The following is a 13607-nucleotide window of genomic DNA, read 5'->3' as shown; positions in this document are numbered from 1 at the left end:
GTTATCAAAAGATGTAAAGCAAAATCCAGATTTGGTACTAGAGAATTTCCAAGTTCAATATAGTGAAGTATCTCTTGCCATCAACTTAGTTTCATTGTAAGGACAGAAGAGCAAGATGCATAAATTTCTTTATAGGCAGCAGTAGTCAATCCAAAGAAAATATGACAGCAGCACACAATTCCAGTTCAAAAATGAAGCAACTTTTCTTTCCTGTCTAACTAGGGAACTTAACTAGTGCATTGAGCATGATGTATCCAAACACAAGGAAATGATGAGAAAGGAAATCTAAAAATCCTATTTTGTATTTCCAGTTTTTAAAATCATTTTTGTAGTTATTTTGGAAAGTTGGATTGAAAAATCTTTAAAGAAAACATGTTCATTAGTTGTAACCTTGTAATTAGAAAAATAAAAAAGGAGGCAAATATGTTCAAATTTGGATCATTTTTGTAGAAAAAGAAGAAAAGTGTACAACTCTTCCTTACTGATCAAGTACAATGCACACACACATACATGAAAAAGAATTTTAGGTTATCAAAACTAGGCATAAACACATTAAGTGGACGGTTCAATAATAACTGTTCAACCCTTGGTATTAATTTCTCAACAATTTTCTTCATACAAAAAATACCAAAGCGAGTGGTGGTGGGAGGAGGAGAGCAGCAGTTATGGTGAGCAGTGGGGAACAGTAGCAACAGGATGTATTATGACTAACCTTATTACATTGGATGATGCCATAGAGGCTGTCAGGCTCATTTATTTGTGTAACTGCAGAGACTAGTATCTCAATGTGTTCTGGAAGCTGAAAGCCAAGACAAGAAAAAGTTAAATTCTTTGTATTAGTTATGCAGTTAGTATAGCACTATAGCAGTAAACCCAGTATCGATAGTTTGATTTCAGATTAGTGTTCTACAAACATTAAAAGCAGTTAAGAAACAACAAACTTGTCCATTAATAAGTCAAATCAAATGTGCATAGTACAAACTCACTATTTCAAGATGGGAGAAGTCTGGATTCCCCAAGGTAAGGCTGCTAAATCTTTCCTTGCACCAGTATTCCACATACAAAAGTGCACTAAAGTAAGCACCAGAAGTCTGAAAATAATATACAAAATAATAATTAATCCCACTCATTCTAGCAGCATAAGCCTCTACTGAAGTTAGCACACAATTTTGGGGTATGAAAGCAGGTAGATGCCTGGGTTTAAATCCCACTTGCTGCCCATCATCACAATTTACATGGCTTCATCTGTCCAAAAGAATTTGCCCCAGACATGAAGGAATATGTTCAAGGTGATAAATAAAATATTAAAATTTTCCCTCTCAAACACCTTGATGTGTTGAGTACAACTGAAAGGTGACACTAATAGACCGGGAGAAATACTAAAGATTAGGAAGTGAAACAATAATAGTGGAGAGTGTCAAGCTCTAGCACTCACAATTGCAAACTTGGCAACAACCAGATAGTCTATGGGAAGCCAATACACCTAACCAAGAAGAAAGAGAAAGAAGTCAAAGAACACAAGTCAGAAATATGTTAAAGAAATAAACAGGATAACTATCGCTTCTTACATATATTAAACACCAATACATGTTGGCAATAACAAATAAATAATCTTTGAAACCTTGATGTCATCAAACAAACTAAAATAGTTGTCTGTCACAATACTGATTAACATAATAGTTTAGAAATTATATTCAACTAGATTCCACATCAAAATTTCTTTGGTGCCTATTAGTCTATTACTACTAACAATGTGCAGCTATTGAGCAATTATTTTATTGAACACAAAATCATAAAATTAAATGTGCAATAGCACTTGCACAAAGCATAAAACATCAGGAATTCAGGATTGAAGATATATAGCAAAGTATATAGTAACCAACAAATTTTTTACCTTATCCCAAAGCAATGTGGAGAATGCAGATCCAGATGACGTTGTTGGCTGATCCTTCACCTTAACTATTGCAGAGCGGGATCTTGATCCATAACTTGAGGGCCTTGAGTATTGCTGAAAATATCAGGCAATATTGTTAATAATTAACAGCGAAATGTTGATAAAAATCATCCCACCACTCGCATCATATCAACCTTCAAATTTTCCTGCTTATGTGCAGTAGAAGACGAAATTGCTCGTTCAGTTACATGGCACAACCGAAGAACATTAAGTGCTTCTAGTACAACTTGAATTGATTTAGTCAGCTTGTTGCTCCCAGTAAAAATACTTTCCTGCACCTAAATACAAACATAGAGATAATAACTATTCCTCATTCAACATAGAGAGGAAGTGATAACCAACATTCAAATTTATAGACCATATGCATGTCACGGTTTAATTAGCCAAGGTAATCAGTATTATATTAGAGCATTAGTAGTTTGCTTTTATGCAACCTATCCTACATTGGCTGGGATTACGTTATAACTAACAGAATAATTGTAAGATAATTTTTAAAAGTTAAGAACAGCAAGAAGAGAACCTTTGTACAAATTAGCTGGCCAAGATCAACAGCCACATCTGTCCTCCTTGATAGGTTGGTAATCACTTCAGGAAATAGAAGTTCTGCAACTTCAGATTTCACCAACACAATTTCTTGACATAATCTAGAGGGATATGGAAAATTTTCATGTAAAATGTAGATCATCCAGGCAAGGCATAAAAAATGAGACAATTGCTCTTTTAAAGAAGAAACCCACCTTATAATAGTATCATTGCAATATCCAATTAGAGCATGCACAAGTGGGCATATCCATGTCTCAAAAGTTTTCTCATCAGTACTCCACAAAGTAGAACTCTCCAGTGAAGTAGCTTCAGCTGCCCATGGACAAGAAAATCAATCCTTTAGTCAATCCTCCACCTTCCACCCTACCCCTTAGAGAAGTAAGGGGGTAGCTTGACACATATAATAAGTAATAAAGACATAAATATAACTGCATAAGCATAAAACATAGAAGGAAAACAAACTAGAGTGGTAACTTTACCATTATACTTTCTCTCTAGATCTGAAACAAGTTTCTGTACCACATCCAGATTAAAACCTTTAGAGTGAACCTGCAACCACATACAAGTTGATAAGTACCACTTTATGTATAGAACTGATCACACTCCATATATCATGGTACTAGGATGACTTTCATTAATTCATTCATCTTCTGCAAAATGAAAACAAAATGTTATGTGCAATGGAAGAGAATATATACTACCAATGTAAAAGCCTCCCCACCCCCCACCCCCCAACTCACTATCCATCTAAAAGGAAAACCCTACAGAATGAGAAGAAAACATTAGACTTGAAATTTTCCACAAAAGGTAAACATCATGCACACACTCCAAAACTTTATCTTAAACCAAAAAAACAAAAAAACAAAAAAAAAAAAAAAAAAAAACAAAACAAAACAAAAAATCAAAAAAAAACAAAAAACAAAAAAACAAAAAAAAAACCTATTCCAACTCGCTCAATATTCATTTTACTCACATGAGATGGAGGGATGTCAGCAATTTGAAGTTCATAGCATATATTTTGAAAGTTAACATCTAAGAAGGTCTAGCATTTATTTCTGTTACCTCCATAAGCAACCTTTGATAGGAACCGAAAGATAATAAACATCTCCGACCTTTTTCTGTTGAAAGTATTCCCTGCTCAGTCAAAACTCAAAAATAAGGGTAGATTCAGACGTTCAGTAGTTCTTCAGAAGCAGTGACCAGAAAGAATCATGTCACCAACAACACAAGACAGTGAACCAAAATAAATGTAAATGAAATACACCTGAGAAAATAAATATAGTGTGTGATTAATGCGGTTGCGTGTATATGTGATTGAAGAATACTTGTCTAGATGCTCTACAATGGTGACACCTTTATAATATGATAACCAATTTGGGGATATTTCTGTGGACAATAAATTTTACACATCATTCATTCATTAGAGTATCCACATCACATGGAATCAGAGAAGGTCGCAATCTGAATTAAGGTAAAGCCTGACATCTGAGGAACTAGAAAATAATTGTTAAACATTATGCATATCTTCAGTCAACTTTAGAAATTACTAGGTGTAGACTAATTGGTAAACTTTGTGCTTTCTGTAGATTTCCTGTTTTTAACTGTACAATAAGTTCTATAGAGAGTTAGAGACACAAAACTAGCCTCTCTTCTGAAAATCAAAAGCTGAGGGGTCGTTTACTAAATTGGAAAAATGGAAAATTTTCTAGAAAAATGGAGAATTGGAGAAGTGGAAAAATGAAAAATGGAGAACTTGTTTACTAAATTTCTTCTTCCAAATTCAATCTCTATCTCTATTCTTCCACTTCTAATACAAATTTGGAGAATAGATAAAAAGCTTTCTCCAAATGGAGGAATGGACACGGGTGAACAGTAAATCGGATGAACAGTGCGTAAGGTCCAGAGATCGAATCTTGCGTGTAGCGCATGCCTGTATTTTGTTCTTCCCATTCTTCTTTCTTCTTTTTTCCCTCCCCGTCTTCCTCTTTTTTCCATTTCTTTCTTCTTTCTTCTTTCTTTCTTAATTTTTTTTCCCCAACGTCTTCCTCTTTTTTCCGTTTCTTTTATTATTATTATTATGGGAAAATGGCACTTTTTCCCCCTGAGTTATATACCTATAGCATTTTTTCCCCCTAAATTATTGAAGTGGCTGTTTTTCCCCCTGAAATGTTAAATGGACATATTTACCCTTAAACTAAATATTTAATTTATTTTTTTCTCCAACAAATTATGACCATAATTTGGTTCAAACTAAACAAACACTATAGCAACCAAACCGAAATATTCCAATTACAATTTAGAATCGAAATCCGATATTTAGAGTTTATTAAAATCGTGAACCGGAACGGACGGTTCATGTTCTGAACTGAAAAAATAAAATACATTTATTGTTGAATTTAGATTATTTTAAAATAAAAAATAAAATTTTAAAATAAAGACAGTTCAAAACTGCGAATCAGATCCGGAATCGCCGGTTCACGGTTCAAGATTCAATTTTTTTGATACATAATTTTAATAAATTGACATTTAAATATTGGGTTCTAGATCTGAATTATAACCGTAAACTATTAATTCGATTGCTTTAGTATCCGGTTCAATTCAAATCGAACCGTGATCATCCCTACATATACGCAATAATTTGTTGGAGTAGTAAAATAAATAAAATGTTTACTTTAAGGGTATAAATGTCAATTTAATATATCAGGGGGAAAAAACACCACTTTTAGAATAATTGAGGGGGCTAATGTGCTTACCTAAATAATTGAGGGGGAAAAACTGTTATAAGTATATAACTCAGGGGTAAAAAGTGTCATTTTCCCTATTATTATTATTATTATTATTATTATTATTATTATTATTATTATTATTATTTGCACAAAAAAGCACATTTGTATGTTTATACATGTTATTATTGCGTATGTTATTGGTGTATTGAAATTATTATTATTATTATAATAAAAATGAAAAATTGGAAATAAGGAAGGAAAATTAGAAAACTGGAGAAATGGAGAAATAGAGAAATGGAGATGGAAAACTGGAGAAATGGAGAATTAGAAAAATGGAAATGGAAAAACAGAGAAATGAAGTAAACGACCCCTGAGATTTTATAGTTTACTTTCTGTTTAAAGTGGGGGTAGTTTCTCTATGCATTCTTTTCTTTCACTCTTACATTGTTCTTACCATCTGTGGTTGCCCACTGAAGGAAAGACGAGAAGTGGAGGATGGGGGGTGTACAATAAGTGCTACATGAACCAACTCTTTATACAAAAAACTATGTACCATCCAGCATCGCTTCATGTCATTAACTTGTGGTAGAAAATAAATGCAAAAAGTTGTGACGCTTGCTTCATATCATTTGGTGCAACATTTGGTATAAAAATTTGGTCTGTTAGAGAAGTTAGGTTGTGGTTGAGAGAATCACTCTCAACCTTGGGGTTTGAATTTTGAATCTAATGGCTTTAGTCTTTCCTTAGCTTGTATATATAGATATTTCATCTTCTGTACTTACACACTGAAATAGAGAGAATATACATTCGCACATTCCTTTAATCACATGGTATCAGAGCAGTGAGGGGTGGGTTGCGACCAGAGGACGACGACGACTCTTCGCCGTGAAACCGCGACGCCACCGGAGCTGCCACGCGCCGCCACACGCCACCGCCACAGTTGACCGCCGATCCACGCGCCGGCGCGTGGGGAGTTTTCCGGCGGCTTTTTCCGACGCCGATTACACCGGCGTGGTCGCAGTGAGGAGCCCAGTCCGGCTGTGCAGTGCGTGAGATGTGTTGTTGAAGGGTGGTTGGAGTGTTCTTCAGGCTTGTGTTAGAGTACGGACGGTTGGCTTTCCCAGGTTCTTTTGTTTAAGTTTTTTCTTTATGGCGGATGCAAGAAATATTACGTGTAATATTATATCGACCCCGACCAAATTAGTGGATGTGGTGCTTGCGCCAGCGTCGTCGTCAACAGATTCCGATCTTCCAATTGCTGTTCGTAAAGGTACGCGTCGTTGTGTTCATCCCATCTCTTCAGTTGTGTCATATGTCCATTTATCCCCCTCTTCACGTGTCTTTATATCTCAGTTAGAGTCAGTTAAAGTGCCAACATCTTTGAAACAAGCTATGGGTCATGATGGTTGGAGACAGGCTATGGGGGAAGAGATGGCTGCTCTGGAAGAGAACCAAACCTGGGATTTGGTGGATCTTCCATTCGGTAAGGTAGCTATTGGGTGTAAATGGGTTTATGTAGTGAAGATGAAACCTGATGGTTCTATTGCTAGACTCAAAGCGCGCTTAGTGGCTAAGGGGTATGCACAGACGTATGGTATAGATTATACCGAGACTTTCTCCCCGGTGGCTAAGTTGGCTTCGGTACGTGTTTTTATATCTTTGGCTGCTACTAATCACTGGCCGTTATATCAATTAGATGTCAAAAATGCCTTTTTGCATGGTGATTTACTTGAAGAAGTTTATATGGAGCAACCACCATGGTTTGTAGCTCAGGGGGAGTCTGGGAAGGTGTGCAAGTTAAAGAAATCTTTGTACGGTCTGAGGCAGTCCCCGCGTGCGTGGTTCGGGAGGTTTAGCAGTGCGATTATGAAATTCGGAATGCAGAGGAGTGCTTATGATCATACTGTCTTTTATAAACATACTAACCGTGGGTGTGTTTTACTGATAGTGTACGTGGATGACATTGTGATCACAGGTAGTGATGTAGACGGGATTGGTGCTCTTAAGTCCTTCCTTGGAGCTGAGTTTCATACTAAAGACTTGGGAATACTAAAATACTTTCTGGGGATTGAGGTTGCTCGCTCAAAGAAGGGCATCTTTCTCTCACAGAGAAAATATGTGATGGACCTTCTTGGTGATACTGGACTGCTTGGGTCGAAACCGTGTGATACGCTGATGGAACAAGGGGTCAAGCTTGTACCAGATGAGGGGGAGGTGTTTGAGGATCCAGAAAGGTATAGGAGACTGGTAGGGAAGCTAAACCACCTCACGATTACTCGTCCGGATATTGCATTTCCGGTGAGTGTGGTGAGTCAGTTCATGAGTTCACCTACACGAACTCATTGGGAAGCAGCTGTTCGTATTGTGAGATATCTGAAGAGTGCACCTGGGAAGGGGGTCCTTTATGCTGATTATGGACATACAGGTGTTGAGGCGTTCTCCGATGCGGATTGGGCTGGCTTGCCTAGTGACAGGAAGTCGATGACAGGATATTGTGTGTTTTTGGGAGGCAATTTAGTTTCATGGAAGAGTAAGAAGCAAAGTGTTGTGGCGCGGTCAAGTGCAGAGTCCGAGTATAGAGCTATGGCTCATGTGACCAGTGAGATAGTTTGGGTGCATAACATTCTAAAAGAGATGGGTGTAGAAGTAAAACTTCCTGTGAAGCTGTGGTGTGACAATCGTGCGGCCATTCACATTACGAATAATCCAGTTTTCCACGAACGGACGAAACACATTGAGGTGGATTGTCACTTTATACGAGAGAAAGTGCAACAAGGGTTGATTTCGGCTGAGCATGTTCGTAGTGGTGATCAATTAGCTGACATATTCACGAAAGGGTTGAGCGGAAGTCGGATGTCGTATATATGTAACAAGCTGGGCATGTTTGATATTTATACTCCAGCTTGAGGGGGAGTGTTAGAGAAGTTAGGTTGTGGTTGAGAGAATCACTCTCAACCTTGGGGTTTGAATTTTGAATCTAATGGCTTTAGTCTTTCCTTAGCTTGTATATATAGATCTTTCATCTTCTGTACTTACACACTGAAATAGAGAGAATATACATTCGCACATTCCTTTAATCACATGGTCCAATGTATATTGCATCATAGGATGATGGTGACAAATTCAAACTACAGTAATAGGGCTTGGCCCAATATATTGGAACAGACAGCATGAAGATAACAAATTGCATTTGAAAATGCTCACCCGTAATGCTTGAGAGGCTATATCAATTATCTTGACAGAGTCATCCATAAGATATTTCTTGAGAAGTTTCAAAAGTGCAATTACAAGCTCTTCAGATATTCCACTATCCAAATGAAACTTGTGCTCTGCTGCACCATCAGCATTAATATTTCCATAGATATGTTTGCGTCTAGATTCTCCAGGAAGATGGAAAACAACACTATGCGGATCACCAATACCAACCTGTATTTACAAGAAAGTATAAATGATGTTAGGAATAGGGGAAAAGAGAGAGAGAGAGAGAAAGAGAAATGTTTTCTGCCCATTTCTTAAAAAGAATGTAAAAAAGCATCTTGTGTCAAGCAAAATGATCATAATACCCTAGACACAAAATCAGACACGAAAGCACCAAAATTATTCGTATCATCTGAACTGCAAGTGTGAAACAGATCCCAAACTGCAGAGACAATTTCATTGTCTGAATGCTGCAAATGGACATCTTCAAAAATATTCTCATCGTTGTTCTGCCCTTGATGAGTGCCCCCCGCAAACAATTTCCAATGCAATGCTTTAAGGCTGCCCAAACAAATTATTAAAAAATAAGAATTAGCAGCTTTGAAACAACTAACTAAATTAAAACAAACCTGCAGGTGTTCTGCTGGTGCGATTATAGTATGAAGCGTCACAAATTTGAGAAGCAAACACTAAATATGCATACGCATGCAGTGTACAAGATGAAGCTAGCAGAACACTACTGTAGTACTGTTAATCAAATTTTATTCCACAAGACTGCAAAATTTAATATAGTACCATCAACTTATTCTTGTTATTGTACAAATACCAAAAACATCGTTCAGCAGTCTTGTTTCCATTAGTTGCAGCCTAATGAGCCCACTGGATACCATAGGTTGAAGCATTTACTTCAAGAGTTGCAATGTGGCGATGTTGCTCAAATGACACTAATATGTGACAACCAAGCAGCTTTACACATCGCCACAAATCCAGTTTATCATGAGAGGACCAAACACATCGAGGTTGATTGCCACTTCATTGGGGAGAAGATAGTGTCAAGGTGTATTAAAACCAACTTTGTGACTTTGTCAATTCTGCAGATCACCTGACAAAGTCCCTTAGAACTCCTAGAGTTGGGTATATTTGTAACAAGCTTGGAGCATATGATTTATACTCTCCAGCTTGAGGGGGAGTGTTGAAACCCTAGGCCTTCATCTTAGGAGTGGGCCTATTAGAATAATACTTGTATAAATAGTAAATTTCTGTATAGTTCTTTACATAGAATACAATAAATCCTTTTTATTCTTTCACGTCATTCAAGTATAAATCTAATTTGTCAATTACGTTGTGATAGATGAACGAGATTCATTCTCATTTTACAAAGGCGCAACTAGTTTTACGTGATCGAATTCCATTAATCTGATGACATCTATAATTTTAGAGCATCAAGAATCTTCCTTTATTATATTCTATTAATCTCTTGATATTTTTAATGTCGGTTTTTTTTTTTTTTTAATTCGAATTGATCTTTGCCCCACATGAAGTATTTTTTTTTGGAGATGTATCATGTATGCAAGCGGGAGAAACTAAGGGTGTGTTTGGTTCGAACATGGGAATCGGAATCGGAATGGGAATCAAATACTTGGTAATTGAAATGGGTTTTGGTGAAAGTATTTTGCATGTTTGGTAGTAGGGTGGAATTGGAATGATTACCAATATTGATGTTTGGTTATGTATGACCGGAATAAAGGTTTTAAAAATACAAAAAAAAAAACAAAAAAAAAAAAAAAAAACAAAACAAAACAAAAACAAAAAAACAAAAACAAAAAAACAAAAAAAAAAACAAAAACAAAAACAAAAACAAAAAGTCAGAGCAATTGATCTTAAGAGTGACAATGAAGTGAATAGGCAATGTAATGAGAAAGTTGATGAAGTGAGGAGGCGACAAAATAAGAAGGGATAAGGTTGAATCAATGGAATGATACTTGATTTAAATTAGGTAATGGGTTTTGTAATTATAGGGATAATCAAATCTTATGCCTGTATTTAAAAAGTTGTCAACCACTTTCATTCCCATTCCTTGTGTCTAACCCCATGAATCAAAGTACCAAACACACTCTAAATTGATATCAACACCCTAAATGAAAGTAGAAAATGAAAAGTGGAAAGAAGTCAGCACCTCATTACAAGTAACCTTGGTGGAAGCCAATGAGATCTATTTGCCAACTGTATCGCCAATATCAAATAAAATTAATCAGAAAAGATTGACTGACCACATTAACAATCCATGTTAAACAATGCTCAAAAGCAGGTTACCTTTAGCAAGTGATCCCGCGGTGAGTAATCTTGGCATAATTTCTCATGGAACCTCCGCATTCCTTCAAATATCTCCAAACATGGAAATGGTTCTAGCTCCTGCAGTAATTCACATGAAATAATTTGACCAAACTAGCATTGTATAAACAGTTAAGATAGACTAAAGCAATCTCAAGCACTCAAGCAAGGTTGTGCAGCAACTGGAATATAACAAAAAACAAGCAAGTTCTTTTGGAAACTTACTTTGATATACTCATAAAGAGATGGATGAGCATCCAAGGTAAGCTGATGAAGCAGTAGAAGAACTTTGGATGATGCTTCAACAGTGTGTTTATGATTACGATCAGATGGAATGCAACACTTTACCAACTTAGAGACCAAGAACTGTATGGCCATGATGACAATTAATTAGATAAGGTCAATATTGTTTGCATAAATCAAAAAAAAAAAAGAAAATCTGTATCTTAAGAGAGATTAACCTGAAGTTGTTCACCTATCGCTCCAGTGGTCCCCTCTGATTGATTGATTTTAAAAATTTTGAGCAGTGATGATATTATACTACAGCATTGATCCAATAAAGTATCAATGCCAATGCAAAGGCCAACCAAGTTGAGAAGGTAACTGCGAACAACAGCGTTAGATGGCATACCATAAACTTGTCATTTAATCTTACATGTCCAGTAAATAAAGCTCCCATAGAAGTGACAGGCATCCATTAGGAATACAATGTCGCATAATTCAAAAGTTTGCAATAAACCAAGAATATGAGAATGATTCAGGTTTTTTTTTTTTTTTTACAGTTACATTATATTAACAATGAAAACAAGTTTAAAGGAAAGAATTACCCTGCACAATATGAAGCTTGTGTAGAAAAAGAAGCAGAAGATATTTTGAAGAATAAGAGATTTATGTTCACAATTAAGTTTGGAGTAGGGGAACTATTGTTCTTTTGCTAATGTGAAGACCCATAGAGGGATTAAGAGGTTTTTATAATTTTATGAACATCTTATGCTGTCTAGATGCAAGATGCTATCTTAATCTCTCTTTTTTTCCCTATATGCAAGATGCTAATTTGATTTCTTTTTAGTAATTATTATATTTGTCTTCCTAAACCTGCTCAGTTCTATGTTTTGAGTAACACATTTACTTGTCAAAAACACTGAAAGCAAACTTAAAAAGAAGTGATTGCGCTGAAGATGATATGCAGGAAATAAATTTGAACAAGCTATTTCTTATATATTCAGGAGCTAAACTACATGAAATATGGATGGATTTAAGAAAATACAAAGTACAGGCTTAACTGCTAAACAAATTAGACATCTGTAATGTAGCTATTTCTTCTCAGTCGAAATCAATTTGTTTAGACCTCTAGCGAAATTGAATTCAGATTTACTGTTACATTAAATTTTCAGAAAGGGAGAGAATAATATATGAGCACAAAGACAAAACATTGGATTTATGTTGAAATTCCAAGCAAAGAAGAATATTCTGGAATTCAATAGGCTTTATGGAAATAGAGGTATTACATTGCTACCAATCTAGATTCTTATTTTCATTTTTATTCTTGTCACAACCACCACAAAATTGTGAGCTCTCACATTTGCAGTTTCTGTACCGATAAATAGCTGTTTCTATTTTTGCTGTTGTTTCTGTTATTGATGAGGGTAATTATGTCACGGATATTTTTGGAAAAGAATTAGCTCAAGGAGAAGTCCTGGAGCAAGGGTTGAGATAAGCTAGTTCATGGCTTGTTTTAAACCTTGGCATGCGACTTTCAGGACTATATGAGTTATACAACTCTCTCTCCCCAACGCCCCCCCCCCCCCCCCCCCCCCCCATCACCATAAAAGAAAGACAAGCACAGAAGTTGATACGGAAGTTGACATATTAAATTAGGTTAATTAGCTAGCTTTACTTTGTTGCATTTGGATTAACAATTAGTATCAAGTATAATACTAGTAATTAGAATAGTTTAGCCTGGGAGTCCTTGTAATCAACCCCTATAAAAGGGAGATTAATTTGGAAATAGACGAGCACAAATTTGACCCAAAAGGGGACTACGGAGTTTTGGGTCTCAAGCAAACCCTTTCCTTTCCTAGCTGCTCTTTGTTATAGTTCACAAAAGTCATAATCTATTTTCTTGTTTAAATGAAATTAGATTTGAAAGTGTTGCATCTCAAAACTAGAGTTGTAACTCCTCCAATTCAAAACTAACCTCAGAGTACTTGAAACTGCAGCTCTATTCTCCAAGACATCAATGAGCACCTCAATCCCAGCAAGCCGGTTACACTTATGCCGGCAATGAGCTGCTGTGGCAATTTTGTAGTGCAGCTCAACTATTAACTGAACAACCACAATAAAGCTAAATATTTAAACAGATCATGCCAGAGAGTAAAAAAGAGCAGTTGAATACAGATTATTCACCCCCCCCCCTACCCCCACCCCCCCAAAAAAGGGGGGGAAAATGGTTCCGTATAATATTTAAAAGAACTACCATGAACACTCGATCAGGTCGGAAAATGTTTATCTTGTCAATGACACCAAAGCTTCTAGAAGAATCGTTCCTACATGATTCCAGTAAAAATAGTTTAGAAAGAAAACAAGACTGAAGCCAAAAAAGAATAGAAATAAACATAGGTAGAGCACTGCACATCTCCAAGAATCCATCAACAACAGTTACAATAGCTCGAACAATTGTATCTCTGGAAAAGAAAGGTAGCACAGGATCTGAAGCACAAGAAGCAAGAGACAAAATGTTGCTGACAATAGAAACCTGCAAAATTAAAAAGTAAAGGGAAGTGAATTTGATGGTGCATTTGCTGGTGAAGGGGTTGTTGTTATCCTTTGAGACCATTCAGTGTATAGAGTATACA

The 13607-nt window shown here is 36.2% G+C and overlaps 1 protein-coding gene across 5 annotated transcripts in view; it reads right to left on the bottom strand.

Moving 5' to 3' along the window:
* The window catches only part of LOC109191135 (serine/threonine-protein kinase ATM), a 55224-nt gene that overhangs the window by 13893 nt on the left and 27724 nt on the right, over positions 1–13607 (bottom strand). For 4 of the 5 annotated variants that reach the window (XM_019341712.1, XM_019341714.1, XM_019341715.1 and 1 more), the window contains 18 exons: positions 13386–13507; positions 13229–13298; positions 12950–13077; positions 11214–11355; positions 10978–11118; positions 10735–10833; positions 10598–10644; positions 8787–8982; positions 8428–8649; positions 3560–3631; positions 2977–3046; positions 2692–2809; positions 2475–2598; positions 2089–2232; positions 1895–2008; positions 1436–1483; positions 987–1091; positions 713–799 (listed from right to left, as the gene is read on the bottom strand). In XM_019341712.1, the coding sequence (XP_019197257.1) occupies positions 713–799; positions 987–1091; positions 1436–1483; positions 1895–2008; positions 2089–2232; positions 2475–2598; positions 2692–2809; positions 2977–3046; positions 3560–3631; positions 8428–8649; positions 8787–8982; positions 10598–10644; positions 10735–10833; positions 10978–11118; positions 11214–11355; positions 12950–13077; positions 13229–13298; positions 13386–13507 (2049 nt within the window). The remainder of the gene's footprint in view (positions 1–712; positions 800–986; positions 1092–1435; positions 1484–1894; positions 2009–2088; positions 2233–2474; positions 2599–2691; positions 2810–2976; positions 3047–3559; positions 3632–8427; positions 8650–8786; positions 8983–10597; positions 10645–10734; positions 10834–10977; positions 11119–11213; positions 11356–12949; positions 13078–13228; positions 13299–13385; positions 13508–13607) is intronic. The other variant, XM_019341713.1, reaches the window with a different exon arrangement.

Source organism: Ipomoea nil, unplaced genomic scaffold (assembly GCF_001879475.1).
Source record: "Ipomoea nil cultivar Tokyo-kokei standard unplaced genomic scaffold, Asagao_1.1 scaffold1617, whole genome shotgun sequence".
Lineage (NCBI taxonomy): Eukaryota > Viridiplantae > Streptophyta > Magnoliopsida > Solanales > Convolvulaceae > Ipomoea > Ipomoea nil.
Note: the sequence above shows the minus strand (reverse complement) of the source record. Positions and strands in the feature narration are given on the sequence as shown.